This window comes from Drosophila nasuta, unplaced genomic scaffold (genome assembly GCF_023558535.2).
Source record: "Drosophila nasuta strain 15112-1781.00 unplaced genomic scaffold, ASM2355853v1 ctg16_pilon, whole genome shotgun sequence".
NCBI lineage: Eukaryota > Metazoa > Arthropoda > Insecta > Diptera > Drosophilidae > Drosophila > Drosophila nasuta.
The window spans coordinates 939,883-960,624 of record NW_026869398.1 but is presented as its reverse complement, the minus strand read 5'-3'; the positions used below and the strand labels follow the sequence as shown (position 1 = coordinate 960,624).

General features: G+C 38.0%; 1 protein-coding gene across 3 annotated transcripts in view; it reads right to left on the bottom strand.

The window, feature by feature from the left end:
- The window catches only part of LOC132797686 (hemicentin-1), a 101,639-nt gene that overhangs the window by 45,391 nt on the left and 35,506 nt on the right, over nt 1–20,742 (bottom strand). For all 3 annotated transcript variants that reach the window (XM_060809437.1, XM_060809438.1, XM_060809439.1), the window contains exons 5-6: nt 19,288–19,398; nt 12,172–12,378 (exon numbers count right to left, since the gene is read on the bottom strand). In XM_060809437.1, coding sequence (XP_060665420.1) covers nt 12,172–12,378; nt 19,288–19,398 — 318 coding nt within the window. The remainder of the gene's footprint in view (nt 1–12,171; nt 12,379–19,287; nt 19,399–20,742) is intronic.

The following is a 20,742-nucleotide window of genomic DNA, read 5'->3' as shown; positions in this document are numbered from 1 at the left end:
ATCACCAAGGACTATAAAGTGATCACGATCAGAAAGCATATTAGAAATGTTATTAATAATAGAAAAATGAGCTAAATATAAAGCATCATCTGAAGCAGGAGGGATATAAGAGCAAGAAATACAAATGTTAAAACTACCAAAGGATAATCTAACAGCCACTAGCTCAATGTCAGAAGTGTGATCAATCAACTCTGAATTTAATTGAGCATCTACTGCAATTAAAACCCCACCACCGCGACGTACCTTGCGCTCACGTCTGTATACGGAAAATCTACTAAAAAAGATTTCCGTATCAAGGATGTCATTTTTTAACCAAGTTTCAGTAAAGGCAATGACATTGAAAGGGAAAGATACACTATTTAAATATAAGTCAGTAAGTTTACTACAAATACCTCTTACATTCTGATAGCCAAGAAGTAAAGAGGATGTTAGTTTTTTGAACTGACAGAAGAAGGCTTTGAAATCGAATTCCTGCCACTACTAGGAAGAGAAACCGGAGACCGATTTTTCTTTTTCGCAACAAATTCTTTAATTAATAGGTGTTCCGGCCAAAACTCTTTACTGCACATCATGCTAAATTGTTCAGCCGGAACACTTATTTTAAAAGACGAAATCTCCCGTTTATCTTCTTTAACCCTGGCTTGGGATTTGGACTTAATATAAGCCCGAACATCATCAGATGTCGTATCAGGGGAAAGCCTTGAAACGAAAATCTGCTTAAGAGGTGGCACTGCAACTAATGTGTTGCGGACAACTGAGGTAGGAACTGGAGGCGATTCTTCTATCGTTACAGCACTAACGATCTCAACAGAGGATGGTGATGGTTGAATTTCTTCAACCGTCTCCATCTCAGTCGACAACAAAATCAAAGCCGGAGCAGGAGACTCCAATCTTAATGACGTAATGTCATGATGTGGAACATCCAGAGCTACCGAAGGTTGAGGGGACGGAGAACTAAATGACATTAATTCCCCAGCAGGTGGTACAGATAAACTTGGAACATCAACTGGGACAGAAAGCTCGATTGGGGTAATCGACAGACGCGTATTGGCCTTTTTACGTTTCGGAGACTCGATCAAGAGCTTCATACTCTTAAACCCAGAATCCAAGGCAGAAAAGCTATCGGAGAGTTTTTTAAAGCCCGCCAATATATCTTTAAAACCAGTTCGCGTCTGCCGTATAAACCCAGCAATATCGCGTTCAGAGTCCCTACAATGTTCACAAGTCCATCTCAATCCAGACTTGGCCGAAATCAAATCAACAATACGGCCGTTAAAGCCAGCACATTTTTCATGTGCAACGTTGTCGCATAACCAGCAACAAACAAAACCCATTTTGGCACCAACTGGCACCCGGCATTTATTGTTATAGCAGACCAACATATTGCTAAAACAAAGATTATTAAACCAATTAAAAACCAAAAAAGAAATAAACCAAAATAGGTAAATTATTTGCAAACTAATATGATCTGTACTTACGAAGAGCACAAAACACAGAGAGTATGCACAGGTCGAGCGAGACGCAAGATAGGTAGGCAACTACAACACCAGGAGAGGGAGAGTTACTATTCTAAAGAGCGTTGAGAGCACAAAGCACAAGCACTGAGAGTAAAGCGCGGGTCGAGCGAGACGTAAGATAGACGATAGCCAACAACAACACCAAGAGAGGGAGAGTTAACTATTGTAACAGCGTTGAGCCCAAAGAATAGCAAGTGAAAAAAGAAGATCGCGAAAGTAAATAAAAATACAAAAACAAAGTGCAGCGGCAACTAAAACAGAATTGTTTTGCTAACAAAGCAAAGCAAAGTATGACCACACAATTTGTTGTTATATTTTCAGAAAAATGATAATAATATACTAAATACAAGAAAGCACACATCGATTTAACGATCTGTAGTTAAACACAAGTGAGAGAGTAAAATTAATGTTATATTAATTGTAAATAAATATGAAATTTAATGAAAAATCACAAAGTTTAAAAGGGAAGAAAAAAAAACACGTCAGACTGCGACTGCGAGAGCGAGCGATAATATTTTAAATACTAAAATATTATTTACCCCTTTCTAGCTTTCGGGTACTTGGTATTTTCTCAACATTCAATTTCACTGATTTTTGTGTTTGTGTGGTCGCTTACGAAAAATTTTTAAAATATATGCTTGATTGGAGGATCCTTCCTCGCTATGCTTGATTGGAGGATCCTTCAATTTAAGGACGTATAATGCGTTCAATGAATAAGTTACATTCTACATTACATTTTCACATCAGACAACCAGATAATTTTGAAATCTACATTTGTTTGGAGTAGAATTATTTAAAACCAGTTAAGTTATTAAGTTATTGAATATTTTGAAATTCTTCAGTATGCTAATATTCATTATTTTGGACCGAAGTTAATTTGTACAAATACGCTGGAAGAAATATTCCATTTAACGATTTGGCTTCACTTTCTATCATGCTCCTAAGCTTACCATGGACAAATGCAATGGTAGAAAGAGTTTTTAGCCAGGTGAACCTGGTAGTCATTTTTTTCAGATATGGATTGCAATGAGCTGAAAAATTCTGTTTTCAGTACGACGTCTCCCAAAGGTGTCTTTCACAGATTGGTACAATGGGAAAGTATTTAAGTACCGAGGAGAAAGAAATTCGACAAATCTTAAGCAATTTGCTTAACGAAGAAATATCATAAAATAATCAACAATGCACAACAATGAACAAAAATATAAGATTTTGTTATTTAAAACTAACGGCTATTTTAATTTACTATTTTTGAAAAAATCTAGCTATTTTTAGCTATTTTTTTTTTTGCCTTCACTGCTATAATTGTCCACTAAGAGTTGGCAACACTGCATGGAACTCATCACTTCCGTCTATAAGTTACAAGCTCTTGTATCTCAGCGAGCTCTGGATACAAGCTGTCGTGTACGAGTTGGGGATGATTAGAGAACCCATGTAAAATGGGTACTGATACAGCCGCGATGATTATTGATTCAGGCTCGAAATATAATCTGATAAGTCAGGCGGATTGGCAGAAACTCTGTGCCTGCTCAGTGACTAAAAGTGTTGGATCATTTCCCAAATGGAATTCACATTTATTACACACCATGGTTTATTTCGACACAAGGAGGACAAGGAGGAGCTCTTTGGAAAGTTTTTGTTCGTGTTATTGATTAACGAAACACAAGCCACTTAAAGCCATTTTTAAGACAACCTCACAACCTCCAGCAAGAATCGAAAAGTTGCTACTAAGATTACAATCATATCAGTTCCGAGTAGAATAAAATAGCTGGAAACAGCCTAATGCCGACTCAGTATCAAGACTCTGTGAAACACCGAACCTTTCGACTGGGCTGACAAGGAGCATATATCCATACGTCTTCTATATTTAGGGATGAGTATTATATAACAAGTCTCTGAGATGAGTATTCAAGATAAAAAAATACTCGAATACTTGATCCTAAACATTTCAAGTCCGTATTATGCATATTGATTAGATTTTTTTATTGTTGCAAATAGCATATTACTAGACTCTATTATTATTATTCGGACGTTGACGGACTAACTGCAGTATCATCAAGAGTCCGAGCGATACCAATCACGGGTTTTTTTGACGCGCAGACAAAGCAAAATAAATTTTGAACAGCATGCATCGGAAACTGCAAATATGTAATAAGACGTTGGACAACTAACAAAATAAAGCTTATGATACTATAACAGAAAAAAGAAAAATTTTTTTTATATATGTGTATATATAGATAAAAATAACTAAATACTAGATAAATATTGTAGTATGAACGTTTTAAGTTGTGGAATTGATTTACCAGAGCAAATTACATTATGAAGATTGTAATTTTCACACAGAATACGGAAGGGATTATGGCATCGTTAGTAGTTCTAGTTGGAATGAAAAGAGGAAGAAAATTCCTAGTAAGCAAAGCTAATTTGGCTTAATAGCTCCAAAGAATCTATTTCTCCATTAATTAGTTCCTGAATAAAAGTAACACCCGTAGAAACAAGCTTCGGTCAGTAAGAGAAGAAAGGGTATGTAATAAAAATGTAACACTGTAAGGTGGCAATCTAATACTATATGGCAGTTTAAGCTACAAGGAGGAAAAATCAAAAGTGTTTCTGCACTGACTTAATCCTGCCTTTATAGACCCTGTATTAGAGCTTCCAGACATAAGATACATACTCAAGTATAAAATGAATTTTATTTTTGCATTAAGCAGAACACCTAAGTCATTCACGAATTCTATTCGCTCTAGAGAAGTGTCATATAATGTAAATTTATTAATCGGCCAGATCCAGATTGATTGAGCGTTTTGTGACCAATCGGTTGCTATTGAACAGTTAGGAATATTATTCCATTTGCCCGCCATTGAGAAAGAGTCTGGTTTGACTATCCAAGAGTTATAAAGTACCATAAAGGGTACTGCGCTCGAAGATCAGAAGCAGAAAGTTGGGATTGTATCCTTGTCTTCTTGTTTTCCATGAGGCTACCCAAAAAGGTCGTCCTTACAAAATGAGCAGGAAAACTATCGTTTTGTACAGTTCCACCAACAATCTTCGACAATCTTCCATGCATCCAGCTGGCAAACTCAAATTGACGTACTTTTAGAAGTGGATATCCTTCATCTATTCTTCTCGGAGACCCTTTCCAATCGTTCAGAGGTCAAGAGGCCATTTTCGGTTGTATCATGGCTGATCCTGTGTCGACACTCCATTCTAACTCCATTTCATTCTTTTCTGCTTGACTGACTTTCAAACAAGTTCCTACACTCGAACGACTTTTCTCCAAATTTGGAAGGTGGACCTTCCGATAAATCCGTCAAAAGATATATCTGATATTACCTGTGAGATGTCCGTTAGGACATTTCTTACACAAGACAAATCCTTGTGGACCCCAAACAAACTCATTTTAAAAGGATTCTCTACTGTGATAAGAACGAGAACTTGTGCGACTGTGAACTATAAGAGTCACTTATGCAGTAAACTGTGCTCCGTACCGGGAAGTCCGTGCTCTGCACCTATTTGGAACTCAACGATTCCACGGATTTTACATTTAGCTAGAAGTGGTGTTTCGCCTTAGGCTAGCCGCTAGCCGCCTCTGGTGGCAGTGACCTAAAGAGCTAACGCATCACATTTTCCCAGTGTTAGCGGCATTAATTAAAAAGTCTCGAAAAAGCGGTAAATCCGCGAAAACTGACTGATGGTTCTGTATTAGAAATTAAATACTCTACAACAATGTATGTGTATGGGTAATTCCATGACGTATTTGTACCGTGCGAGACTCTTTACATTGAAAATATGTAGGGGTGAGCATTGACCGTTAATTTGCAATTTGAATTTAAATTGTATGGTAGTATCAATATTTGCGACGATGATAGATGCACTCGCCAACAGATGTTAGTATATTATTAATCTATTAATCGAATATTTGCAGTGAGTTAGATTTCTCAAACAATATCGATACCCACGCTTAATCTAGGCTAGACCATCTCTTTTTAATTCGAAAGCTTAAGATATAAGTTGTGCCGCAGCGAAAAGATAAAATAAATCTGACGACATCAGTCATAATATTATAAATAATTATTATTGGTATTGCAAAGTGCATTTTTCTGACATTTTTTGGCCTTCTCGTTGGTTTTACAAGGTACGTAGCGAGAAAACCAAATTTCTTAATTTTCACGATTACTCTTTTCTTGGTGTAGGTTATTGTGTGTGTTAAATCACGTGGCGACGGCCACAGTACAGCACACACTAACTGATCTGCAACTGCAGATGCCCCGCGCCAAAGAGGCGTGGCAACAACTTTGCAAAGGAAGTTGCCACCAAGTGCCTAGATATTTGCAATTGAGTCACCAGTTTAGTGACACCCAAGACAGCAGGAGGCTGTAGAAGCTACGCCATGCTTTGCTAAAGTGGTTCCCAGAAGGAACGCTAGCTTCGGATAAACTCCTTTTTTGAGAGAGAACGGATCAGCATAGTAGAGTTGTCGAACCGCTGATCGTTGCCACTTCTCGTTATCATTGTGGAAGTTGCGCCATGCGCTGCTGAGGCTGCGCATTTCTGACGCAGACTCGTTGTTACGATTCGATGCTATCTGTGGCTGCGCCACTCGTCGTCGTAGAGATTGCGCATCTCTTATTGGATGTTGTGTTGACAGTGCGATTGCCACTGGAGGCCACTGCCGATTTTCGTTGCTGCTTCTGACGCCGCCGATAGTGCTATTGCACTCGCTGCCGCTTTTGTTGCTGTTGTTTCTTTTTTTATATAATTTTTCATTACCATATAAATTGTTCAATAATATAAGGTAAATTCAAATGAAAAATCGTATTGAAATGTAATTTCTATTTAAATTAAAATTTGAGCTTTATAGATAGCATTTTAAGTTAGATATAAATGAAGATTAAGTCCTCATATTTCAAATGGGTATGCTATGTATAATTATATAAAAGCTGTTATATATTGTAATCCCTTTTGAAGATCATCCAGCTCATCAATCATCACAGGCCTGTCGATATCGGTGCAGTAAGAAAAAAAACAGCATATAAAAAGTATGTGTAAGTACGGCATAGCCGCACAAAATTTATTTGTAAATTGTATATGACAGCTATTATTATTATTCTTATTATTATCATTGTTAGTATTATATTCATACCCATCCTATTAGGAAATACAAGTAAGTAAGTAAGAAAGCTACAGTCGATAATACCCTTCTACCCTATGGGTAGAAGTAACTATAGTTGTTATGATTCCTGAAAATTTGGTTGCGATCGGGTAAAAATTGTCAAAGTTATTAAAGAAATACTTTTGTATGGGCAAAAACGCCTACTTACTAGGGGTCTTATTTGCTTTGGTTGACAATCTGGTATATTGAGCCGTCTATGGTTTATTTTAAATGCGGTATTATATCGATATACCAAATATACCGTTTGGTATATTTTTAGTATTGTTGCAGTATAATGGATATATTTTCAGAAAAATACCGCAAAATATATTTATTTTATTAAAAATGGGTACCGGGTATCTCATAGTCGAGTATACTCGACTGTAGCTTTCTTACTTGTTTTAAGTTAGAATAATATACGTTGCATTTAAAAATCGCAATTTCGTTACTGAAATTTCAGCCCTGCTAAATTTGGTGGCCCTGAAAGTCAGCTGTTCGTTAATCAGAAACGTTGACTTTTTGGCGCGCTAAATAAAAGCAAATTTTAAAGTAAGATTGAAAAAGTTCCACTTAACATTTTAAAACAAAGTAAAATGGAAAATATTAGTTGAGGTATGTAAAATTTATGTGTTTAATGCAATATTTATTTAATGTGATTTGTCTTTGGGTATATGTGCTTTTGTTGAGTTGTGTATTTAACAATTTTAACCTAGCTTTTTTCGTGTTTCGTGGAGCAAAAGTAGGTTGGATTGTGCCGGACTATAACAACTATTTACGCAGTTTTGTTCTTGCATTTATTTACAATACGATGACATAAACGTTTTTTTCTCGTTTTTGCTCCATTTTACAAGAAAAACTTTTTCCTAGACAACATTGACCTATGTTATGCAGAAATACTAAAGTATTAGCTGGCACATGGCCGCAAAACCGAAAGTCTTTACAACTTTATGTTGCAGCATCGAATTGGAAACTTAAAGCAAAACATAGAGGATCCTTTGAAAAAGAGGATTAAGAACTTTATTGCTTATGTTGATGCTGGAATAAAAAAATGCTTTCGAATAGTTCCAAGGTGTAAGGCGCATTACTTTTTCAAGCGAAATTCAGACTATATTAAAGAATCCCCCAATAGTGAAAGCGGCAGCACCAACGACGGGAACATAGCGAGGAGAGCATTTTTTCATACTGACAAATTTGAAAATGCTCTTAGGTTCGACCAGGAGATTTTGAAAAATTTCTATTTTATTTTAATAGCAATTTCAAGCAACTTTGAAATAGAAGCTTTAAAATTTAAAAGTTTCTGCGCAAAAACTGCATTTTTATACATATATAGACAAATATCGGTGGTACCCAATGTCAGCTAATGCACATAAAGTACTAGCTCATGGGGCCCAGATTGTTGCCGCATCGTCCCTTCCACTTGATTGCCTAGGCGAAAATGCATCCGAAGCTCGGAACAAGATTTATAAAAATGATAAATGTTCGCCTGCAAGACAAAATAGTCGCTTATACACCATGACTGACTTTTTTGTAGAGCACTTGATTCATCAGATCCGATGGTTTCCAGCATCCACATCAAGGACAGAGTGCTTAAAACCAAAAAACGCAGCAGTTACCCATTAGAAGCAGTGTTTAAAAAACTGCAGCAAGTTTCATTTCATGTGATTTTGCTTCTGCTTCTGCTTCTGAAAAAATCAGAAGTCGCAGTCGAAGCAAAAGCAGAAAACGATCGCCGACGAAAATCGAATCAGCAGCAGCAGACGCCGTGTAAAAAATTTTGATTTTGCTTTGCTGCTGCTTTCGCGAAGCAACGCAAGTCGAAGCAGCAGCGACTGCTCGACTTCTGCAAGTCGAAGCAGCAGCGACTGCTCGACTTCTGCAAGTCGCCAGCAGCAGCAGTCGCGATTACTGTCGAGATTTACTTTGCTGCTTATGCTGTTTTTTGCTCCCCCTGTATTCTGATAAATTAAATAGTTTGAGAATTGTTTTTTTTTTTTAATTAATTTTTTTCATAAAACACAATATTATTCAAAATAAACTTTCAAAATCATGAATGAATGTGTTTTTACATTTGAAAGTCTATTATTTTTTAATTTTTTTTTTTTATGTTTTACATGTACATAGCTATCTATGCCTTCATCAACGTTATTTTCAAAATACATCCAAATATCACTTTGCGCCATAGTTAAACAATTAAGCTCCTGTATCGAATTCAATTGACACTGATGCACAAGAATCAAACAGTATAAGCAGAAAAATTCAGACGCGACAGTAGTCGACTGCGACATGTAGCGACATGCAGAATCGAAAGCAGCAGCAAAGAAAAATCAAAAATTTTCAAACAGCGACTGCTGCTGCTGGCGACTTGCAGAAGTCGAGCAGTCGCTGCTGCTTCGACTTGCAGAAGTTGAGCAGTCGCTGCTGCTTCGACTTGCGTTGCTTCGCGAAAGCAGCAGCAAAGCAGCAGCAAAATCAAAATTTTTTTACACGGCGTCTGCTGCTGCTGATTCGATTTTCGTCGGCGATCGTTTTCTGCTTTTGCTTCGACTGCGACTTCCGATTTGTTCAGAAGCAGAAGCAGAAGCAACTGTTCATTTTAAGAAGTCGCTCGCAGTCGAAGCAGTGAAAAGCAAAAATATTGCGACTTCTGCTACTTCGACTGCAGTTTTTTTAAACACTGATTAGAAGTTATTGATTATTTGGATTATTATTCCTTTGATTTAGATGCCAAAAGTGATTAAAAATTGATTAAGTAAATATATTATATTATAATTGTTCAAGATGCAGTATTTAGTTTGGAAGTTGAGTTGATAGGGCGGGAGGGAATAGGGGATATTTACTAAAGTTATTTTATATATATTTAAAATTTATTGGATATATTGGCCCAATTTTCATGGATGTAAATTTTTGTCCCAGGGTGCATTGGTTTCTATGGGGCGGAAAGGAAGGCATATATAATAACTATATAGTGTGCCAAGTTTCAAGTCTGTAGCTTTATTTTTCTAGTTTATGCAAAAATATTGGGCATTGGGACCAGTGTGCTTTGGTTCTTTTCCATTCAGTGCAAATATTACTTTTGATTCATGTTGAAACCAATAAGGAAAAAACCAATTTTTCTACGTTCGTGAGCTATTTGAAAATATTGATAATAAATAATGTCAAACACATTTTTTGGGTTGTCACGCGATATTTTTTCGAGGTGAAACCGAAACGGAGCTTACCATAGCACCAATTTATAATAAAACTGCGTGCGAAGCTATGTACTGATTTTTAAAAATCATTCTGTTTCAATTGTTTGACGATTTTGATCGCTTATTTTTTGATAACTTGGTAGTAAAAGATTGTTCACATTTTGCGCAGCTGTTTTGCATCAGAGCGGCTACACCACAAAATTTACCGTTGCCCATTCTTTTTGTTAGTACTATTATCAGCAGATAGTAAAAACATGACGGAGGGATAAGCGTTCAGTTGAAATTTCTATGTACTTATTACTTTTTTTGTTGAAAATATAAGTTTTTAAAAATGCTCTGCAAAATTAATATGAATGACTTCTGTTACGTAATTTAACACGTTGATCTATTCTTCATTTGTTAACATCAAATTTTTATAAATTTGCATATTGCATATCGTTTACTCATAAACGAGCAACTTAAATTGAACAGAATTATGCTTTCATCAACACATGCTCATTTTATTGAACGCTGTCTTTTGTTTAGTGACTTGAATTGAGTGAGAAATTTTGATCCAAAGACTCAAGATTATTTAAATGATGTGTACGGCAAAATAAGTTGCTACAACTCATCACTGTGTTGTATTCAGGGAGTTGAATGAATGTTAAATGTTCGCATATGAGCAAATGAAGAAAATATTGAATTTTGCAGAGTTGAACCCTATTGGTGCCCAACACACACCTATTTATAGCAAACACTATGGATGGACTCCATCGCCGCAAGCTCTAATCGCAACTGATAGCCCTCTAACGATGCGGTCGACTCTTACAACACCGTTAACTAATATCCGTTTACTATTCGCCGATCCAAGGCAATCCATCTCAAAACCACCACGGATTTTAAAGCAGAAAAGATTTTCCGCGCCTCGCACTAGGACACCCCTAGGGGTATGAGTATCTGCCACCAGGCACACTTGCCGTAGCGGTGGTCGAAGGAGGCACGGTGCCGAGGACCACCATGCGGTCTAACCGACAAATGGCGCGACAACCCAGGAGACAACCCAAACGGTAATCACAAACTTCTGCTGTGATTTAAATTTCTAAGTTTTAAATAATCCAATTATTTTAAACATAACAGTATGCAGCTCTTATATTCATTTAATTTGTGCAATAAAAAGGGGGTTTGGAAAATTCTGCGCCACAAAATCACAGTCGAACAAATTCAAAACATTTAATTTAATAATATATTGAAAAAATTAAATAATTAATAAGATATAAGTATTTTACGGACACTCAAATATAGAAACATGTTCATTTTTATCGTGGGTTGTGTAAATCGTTCAAACATAAATTGCTATCGATAAGAAGTGTGATGCAATCAGTCACTTTCAGGCGTGCTCCGGTATTCACTTTTTGTTTTCGTTTTAAAAACTAATAAAATTGATGCCCCATTTGACTTTCACAAGTTTCATACGATTTGCAAAACGACCAAGTTTGTCTTGCCGAAATGAAAAATAAATGCCATTTTCTACATTAAATCAGATCTTAGTCGCGAAAAGGAAATAAATGGTTGACCCATTGATTTATTGACGTTAATTTAAGACCACCAGTTGATCAATTATGGATGTAATTATTTCTGACAGTCGGCAACAACAATTTTCGTTTTCGTGAGCGGTCTATAAATCTGATACCATGAATTATCGCCTAAGCTGCCATACTTCTGGTGGAATGGAATGGGTTGTATGATGAAACGTAGGGCATTATTTTATTGAAGTTGGGTAAAATATTTTTTTAAATAAATAATCTGCTTAATTTAATTACTTAAATGCTAAAAAAAAGTAGTAAATCACCGGAATGAAATCGGTTAAAAAGGTGAAATACCCTTTTTTGTGGGAAACAGCTGATTGCCGTTTAACTGATTTTTGAAAATGTAAGTTACAAAATTTCATTTGTAAAAAGGAGAAAAAACAAATATATTTATTTTAGAGGAAAGCATAAATCATCTATGCTGGATGAAATTATCTTTATGTGAGCACTATCCTCGAAAGAAATTAAAAATACTAAAGGTTTTTTTTGCGTTTTTTACTTCTGACTGAAACAAAAGTCAGCTGTTTCAGCAGTAAGGAATGAAACAATAGCAAAGCGTTGGCCAAAACTTTTGAAAACCAGAGCACTTAAAAACTAAAATCCCGGTTTTGGGCGCATCTTTTACGAGTTAAAAATTACTAAAATTTAAAACAGACTTGGAATGTTCCATTTAATCCAATTTAATGGAATAATAATTAAAAGTTATAACTAAAATTAAATTAATAAAAGCTGAGACCGTATGTGTTACTTACAATTCATATCAATTTGAACAACGGCTTCAACAGAAGAGGCTTTAGGATGGTTTAATGCTTTACAAACAAGCCTTGAGTTGAGATCGCTTCTTTGTAGTGGTCCGAGAGATAATTCGCTTTGAAGTACTTTTCCTCCTGATAAATACGTAATTTGACTAGGTATTTCTATCCCATCCCGACTCCAGGTAACCGATGGTGTGGGGTAACCTGAACATAAAGATAGATTTTAATAGAAAACAGGTAAGATAGCTCTTGAGATATCCTCTACTCAATTTCAATATAAACAATGCAATTGTGTTTATAATATACCAAATAATAGTAAAAACAAGTAAGAAAGTTACAGCCGAGTGTGCTCGACTGTGAGATACCCGCTACCCATTTTTAATAAAAGCAAAAAAATTCGGTATAATTTTCGTATACCGAAATACTAAAAATATACCAAATTGTATGTTTGGTATATCGATACAGCACACCATTCAAAATATACCATAGACGGCACAATGTACCAGATTGTCGGCCAAAGCAACTAAGAGCCTTAGTAAGTAGACGTTTTTGCCCATAGAAAATAACTTCCTGAATTTGTATCTTATCGCAACCAAATTTTCAGGAATAACAACTACTGTTGTTATTATTGTATATGACAAAATTCGCAGCTCTAGTTTTAAAATTACGTTTGTTATTCGATTTTTTTTGATTTGCGGGGGCAGAAGTGGGTGTTAAATCAAGCGCTTTGTTTACTTATAAGCTTTCGCTCATCTTTGTTTTCCTGTAACTACTAGTGTGGGAATAACCGGCAAACAATAAATTGTCGCTTTCTCCTTTTGCAACCATCAAACGAAACAGACGTGTCTGAATTACGCAGCAGCAGCCTTCAAGGTGTTCTTTATTTTTTTGCTCCCAACCAACAATAAACTTTTTTTCGACTTTCGTAATTTTACATTGCGCCCGAGCAGGGACTACAAAAAAGAATTTTATCGATTTATTAATTTAACACATAGAACAATCAATTATTGTAATTGAAAAGTTTAATTAATTTCAAACATAGTTGGCAGCTGAATGCGTATAATTAAACACATACGTTTGCTTTGTTTCGTTGCTGGCCTTTGGATTTATGGATCATTCAGAAGTCAACAGCTCTTCTGATGAACAGATAACAGTGCCAACAACTGGTTACTTTGTTAATAACTTTGGACCTGGTAACATTCATTGTGATTGTTCCAGTTGCCTGACACTGATTATTGAATTTGTAGTGAACAATTGATGCAACACACATACGTGAATTCCAAGTGCCAAAAACAAACCCCCCCTCCAAACTTTATGATTATGCTTCCAGGTTCTTTACATTGCATTGAGTTACAATAATAACTAGCGCATAGCACCCGCGCATAATTTCGGTTATTTTTCGCTCTCTCTTTAAATAAAGAGATTACCAAATGGTAATCTTCGCTCTCGCTTTGTTCGATCATCTTCGCTCTCGCTTGTTTAATAATTTTCGCTCTCGCTTTGTTCGATCATCTTCGCTCTTGCTTTGCTTGTTCGGCGCCGCTCAAATTAACATTGAAGCTACGCTCATTGTTGAGTTTGACATTAGAAACATTCTCTTGAGTTCTTGCATTGGTGTTTCTCTTACTAGTAGAGTGTGTTTTTTCTTTGCTTAACTTGTAAAACCCTGCAAAATAAACCAAGTCGCAATGTCGAAAGAAAAAGGGAAAATTGAATTAAAGGAAGCCGTGAAGAAAGAGAGTCTTAGATTAACAGTTTTAAATGAAACAGCTTCCATCAACAAAATTGAGATCCAATAACGTTTGGATATACTAAATAAATACATAGCAGATGCCATGGAGTTGCGATCTGAAATTGATTGCATTGACCCGGATAATTCTAGCCGTGCTTCCTTAGAAGAATTATTCATTAAGACAAGGTCGTTGTATCTTATTAGTTTGAAGGAGCCCGACTCGAACCGAGTGGCTCAGCCAGCATCGTGTAGGTCTCACTTGCCCAAAATGAACTTGGCAAAGTTCAATGGTAAGCACTCCGAATACAAGCAGTTCATAAGCCTTTTCGAAAGTCTTGTAGATTCTGACCGGTCACTATTTAATATTGAAAAGTTTAATCACTTGATCTCATGTCTGTCTGAACTATAAAGGCGTTCCAAGTTCGGGTGTAAATTACCCAAAGGCTTTAGAAAACTTGAGGCGTGTATACGACAACAAATGTCTTATATTCTTCGAAACAATCGCACAATTGTTTCATATCTCGCCTATGAATAAACCTTCGTCATCTGGATTGAGGACCATCATAGATACTGTGTCGGCAGTTTTTGAAAATTTGTTGTCACTAGGAGATGAACGAGATATCACCAACGCGATTCTCATACACATTGTATTGTCAAAGGTTGACCATACCACCAAGTCCAGCTCTATTATAACAGGCTTCCACAATGGTCTGATTGTGTAAATGTTTTGAATAGGCGCTACCAGCATATTTCAGCTGAGGAAAGCTCAAAATATAGAACGAGCCCGAATCCATAATCGAGTCCCAAACGGACTACCAAAGCGTCGTATTCAGCGTCTAAGTCCAGCAACCTTAGTTGTCAGTTCTGTAACGCGAATCATTTTTTAAGCAGTTGCCAAGGCTTTACTGCACTGCCGGTTACAGAACGATTCAGTTTCGCCAAGATCCAGAACCAGAACAGTGTCTGACAGTTACGGCCATAGGAACGTCAAATTTGGTAGCCCGACATGAAGTGTCATACAACGATAGCGTCTCGTGTTAACAAACATCAGTTTGACGCTTAGTTTTGGGTGCTGAAATCAATTTCGAACCAGCAGCCAGACAGCTTGATTCCAGTTAGGCAGTTACAAATACTGACTAACGTGGAACTGGCTGATCCTTACTTCTACAAGCCGCAGAGAATCAACTTTCTATTAGGAGCCGATTCCTTTTTCGACCTTCTGTGCACAGGCCAAATTAAATTGAAGGACAGTGGCCCTCTGCTACAAAAAACTCTGCTAGGGTGGATTGTGTCAGGGCGTTGCAAAGGTATTCCGAGTCAGAACCCATTATGTGGTGCAACGACGTACTCATCGGAAGATTTAAAACTTGACTCGTTGATAGAAAGGCTATGGAACTTAGAAAAAATTTCAGACTTATCGAATATATATTCGCTAAATATTCGTCAGAGCAAAGACCCTGCGTACAGGACTTTATTGACCGAGTGACAACTCTATCGACAGGGCGACTAGAAGTTAGTCTTCCTTTTAAAACTGACCCGAAAATACTTGGTTCGTCCTTCGAAACGGCAAAACGTCGGTTTCTTTCACTTGAACGTAAGGTTTCAAGAAACGCAACGTTAAAGGAAATGTATGTCAGTTTCATGAAAGAATATATAGAACTTGGTCTCCAAAGATCGGATGTTTCAACTTATTTTCTGGCGTGAAAATCCATCAGAAAAGCTTCAAATTTATCAACTGAATACAGTTACTTATGGCACTGCGTCTGCTCCTTTTCTGGCCATACGAAGCTTTCACGAACTTGGTGTTCGCCATAAGGAAACGCATCCTCTTGGAGCTAAAGTCGTCTGCAATGACGTCTACGTCGATGACATGCTTACTGGAGCTGACACGCTGAAGGAGATTTGTGTCCAAGTGTCAGATATCCTAAGCTCCGGTGGTCTTCAATTGGCCAAATAGTACTCCAAACACCCCACTTTATTCAATGGGAATGAAACTGATAAAGTTCTCAGTTTCAACGACACAGATTCGACCATGCGGTGGACGCCATGCCTGATATATTTCGATATCATTTGGACTCCAGCTTCACCGATCTTAGCCCAACAAAACGAAACGTTTTGTCTGTGACAGCTTGTATGTTTGACCCACTTGGCTTGCTGAGCCCCATCAGTATCAAAGCCAGAATCTTACTGCAAGAGCTCTGGCAAAATCATCTGACATGGGACGAAACCATCCCTATGCAGATGCATACGAGTTGGGAGAGATTTAGAGAAAATCTACTAAACCTTGACAAAGTATCCATTCCACTATACAACAATTCCAGCAAAGCCAATATCCAAATTCATGGATTTGTGTCAAGCCAATGCTTGGCAAATGTAGAATCGAGAGTGTGCATTTTTGGAGAGATTCAAAAATCACACTGCATGGGATTAGAATGTCGCCTTCTTCGCTAGCAACATTCGTAGCAAATCGTGTATCCAGTATACAAGACCTCCCACAAGACCTCCCTTCAAAATAGCTGTATTGCCGAAACAAACAAGAAAACATTGCCAGCTAATCCCAGTGTATTGTCGCTTATATGGAGTCTTAGCTATAGCTAAACTATACTTAGAAACTATAGTTTCCTTGCAACAGCAATGGAAACATAGAAGTCTAGACAACGTAAACAAAGGGGTCTTTCGTTTTTTACCCTGTGTTGATCACTTGTTGATACGAGTGAAAGTTAGTAGTGATTCAATAATAACCTGTCCGTATTCGGATATTGTTATCCGCTTGGAACGAGTTAGTGGTTTTGAACTACTTTAACTTGCCGCTATTTTTGGAATAATTTTTCGAATTCCCTATTTTTTTTGTTTTCGATACTTTCTTCGGGACCAGATGCGTGAACAGTGTACAGCTCAGTTGAGTGAGCAAATAGCCAGTGTATTCCAGGCGCTCACCCCCCGTTCACCCGTACAACCTTCATGCCCATCGGGTGTCGTTTGCCTCTGTGCTTTCGATACTTTCTTCGGAACCAGATGCGTGAACAGTGTACAGCTCAGTTGAGTGAGCAAATAGCCAGTGTATTCCAGGCGCTCACCCCCCGTTCACCCGTACAACCTTCATGCCCATCGGGTGTCGTTTGCCTCCGTGCACCGGACGGAAGAGATTACACTCGCTGGCCACTTTCACTTTCACTGCTATTTATATAAAAATCCGAGACTGTCGGAAGTTTTCAAACGGTTGCTCGTGAAGAGTCAGCTGAGAATTTTGTTTAATTTGCCCGGCATTGGGAAAGAGTCGGGATTGGCTAACCAAGAGCTGCAGAGTACCATTCAAGTGTGCCTGATCAACATCGAGAATTTATCTTCTCGTGTTCTTCAAGGCTCCCCAAATTGACCCTTTCTCTCTGGGAGCAATCGATCCAAAACAAGAGCGATATTCTAACGTGGGTTGACATAAACGCTTTTCTTCTAGAACGACATGGCACCCTAAAAGCGATAGCGGAAGTGTCATCCAGCACGAACGCTCCGACGGTTTCACGCAAGGATGCCCCCGTCTCCAGGCAGGTCAACTCCTTTGAGAGTAGGGTGACCATTAAGAGCCAGTCCTGCAAATTCTGTTCCCGGGAGAATCATCCGATTCGATTGTGCCCTCACTTTCTTCAGATGGGTGTCAATGAAAGGGTCAACCATATCAAGCAGCAGAAGCTGTGCTTAAATTGTTTCGCACGAGGCCATGTGCTGGCCGAGTGCACAAGTGCGCACAGTGGTCGTTATCATACATGCATCGATTCAACGCAACGCCGACAGTCACTAATCCTTCTACTAGTATACAGTCCACTCCTTCCCAGTCAGCTAATGTGCAATCTTTCCTGGCAGTTAACACACAAGGTGTTCTGCGGAGTACAGCTGTTGTACACATTTGCCATCACGGCGTTCGGCACACAGAACGGGCTCTGATCGATTCTGGATCAGAGGCTACCTTCATTTCTGAACGATTGTTCAAGCGCTTGAAGATGCCATACACATCCGTTCAAGCCCACGTCTCTGGGCTGACTCAAGCTGTGGCAGCCCAGCCCCGAAAGCATTTCCAATTCCTAATTGGCTCCCCGATGCGACCAGATCTGCAGATTGAGGCGTCGGCATTCGTCCTTCCTCAATTAGCAGGAAATCTGATGTCATGCTCTGTCCCACAAACAATCCTCGACAATCTGCCAAGCATCCCGCTGACCGACCACAAGTTCTATGAGAGTTAGCAGATAGACGTGCTTTTAGGCGCAGATATCCTCCCATCCGTTCTTCTCGGCGGCTCTCGTCCGAACGTTTGTGGGACCCTCATTGGTCAAGAGATCATTTTCGGTTTTATCCTGACCGGCCCTGTGTCGGGCTCCATTTCTAACTCCATCTCGTCCTTTTCGCCTCGACTGTCCGTCGAACGAGCCCCTAAGAATGGTCCTGTGATAGGACCTTCCGGGACCCCCTCTGATCCTTCTTCGATTCGACTGTGCGTCGAACGATCCTCTAAGCGCGAGTCTTTGTTAGACCCCCACTCAAAATCTGTTTCGACCCCTTCGGCTCGACTCTCCGTCGACCGAACCTGTAAGATCGATCCTGTAATAGGACCCTACATGAAGTATATTTCAACACCTTTGGCTCGACTGTCCGTCAAACGAACCTATACGATTGGTCCCGTGACAGGACCTCCTCAGAACCTCTTTCAACTCGACTGTCCGTCGAACGATCCCGGACGAAGACGTATCCTTCCTCAGCACCGATGGCACCGGTCACTCCGCGCGGGGTTTCCGTGCCGTCGGCATTTTGCCTCTCAAGCGTCGACTTACACTTATTCTAAAGCGGTCACCCCCCATAACCCCCTCTCTGTGCGTTTTCGTAACTAACAAACCGAAAGTTAAAATATATGTATAAAATAGAAAACGCGAGTGTTTTTAAAAGGCAAACATCTTGGGAACATCTGCGCCACCACAAACACCCGCTAACCATTTTCAATAAAAACAAAATATTGTGATATTAATTTTATACCAAATTAATATATCGCAAAATTAATAAAAATATACCAAAGGATATTGATGCAGTACTACATTTAAAATATACCATAGAGTACGAAATAGACAAGATTATCAGCCAAAGCACCTAAAACCCCACTGCACAAGCATTTTCCCATACAAAAGATTTTCTTTAAAGCCTTCGACATTTTTAATGTAATTTCAAACAAATTTGGAATATATATATACAGACAAGCAAAAAATTTAAAACAAAATTCGACAAAAAATTATATCTATGTCCTTTATAGACCTTGATTATGGTTAGCGGATATGAAAAATTGAGCTTTATCTCAGTTAGCTATCTTATTTATAATTGTTGACTCTTATTTAAACGCTTACCTCCAACAACTTGACATTTCAAGGTAATGATGTCTCCTTCGCTATATGGGCCAACCACCGTGGACCGTTCAACATTAGCACTATCCCGTATAAGAATTTGTTTTGGAGGCGCTGAAACAAGAATGGTCCTCATAAGTGACAAATTTTTATTTATAAATATTCAAGTTATTCTCATTTAAAAAAAGTAGTTACAACAAAATAGAAAAATAATAAAAATTTGGAAATATTTCTTTAACTACATATTTTTTTACCTAACCTTCGCAATCAATACCGTTAATCTTGAGTCTAAAAAAAGGGTTCCTTTTAAATTAATTTTATAGACTAACCTACGGAATTATTTATGCCTGCAAAAAAATCCTTTACCCTTAACATTAACATTATTTTTAATTGGGATTATCAATTTATTATATTATCTATGATGTAATGGTAAAATGAATGAAAATGAAGAATCAGAATAGTTTTCAACAAACCAACTTTGACCACAAATATGAACGGACTCAAAATATATTTTTAAGACTATGCCTCTTGGCCGGTTCGCCCAACGTAATTTTTTAACCATATTCAATTTATTGTTATTTTGTGTTGTATTGCAGACTTTCTGAGACAAACCATAACTGTCACTGGCGTTCTAATTTCTTTAATCATCTTTGATGATTTTTTTTTTTCTTTCTTTGTTGGATCGATGAAGCAATCGCTAGTAGACTTTTTTGTTAGTCATGTAATCAAAGCCGAAAATACCATATACGGGAACTACAATTAATTTGCATATATGTGGAGAAGTTTAATGGAAGTCGGCTCTATTGTTATTTTTTCCTAATTTTTTGGTTTTTTTTATTTGCGACCAGTTCATAAATAAAAAAAATGGTGGAATTGAAACTGAAATTGCGAGAATCATTCTACAATTTCGACCTGACTCCACAATATTATGTTTATTTATGTTGACTCCGTGCAACAATCCAATCTTAAATCGTGAACTACGGGTAACTTCATAACTATCGCCACTGAATCCTGAAAAGAAACTCTCTCTCTGATAGTAAGTACATTCAGTTCAAAATTCTATTTATCAGTTTTTCAACGGCTGATCCATTCAGAACCCCTAGTAACTCGAACTGATTAAAGTTCTCCAGTCTCGGTACTAACTCTAGGTCCGCCGAGTGCAATAAACTCGGTGCAGTACTTAGAAACATTTGTAAACGTCTTCGCAGTAGGGGTACTTTCCGCGTTTCGCCAATCCTGCAGGCTCTACAGACCAAAGAGAAGATTGAAGACACCCTGGTGGAACCCAGAGCTCTCATCGCTTCGTGAGCGCACTGGGACAAGTAAGTAAGTATCTCCAAAAGGTGCTAATGGCGAGCCTTCTGCTCAGACCTGGACAATAATAAAGACTCTTCCATACTGAGGAAGCTGCTGTCTAACCAGACTTCTAGCCGAGTCTGCTCAAGACGAGCGGCGGAG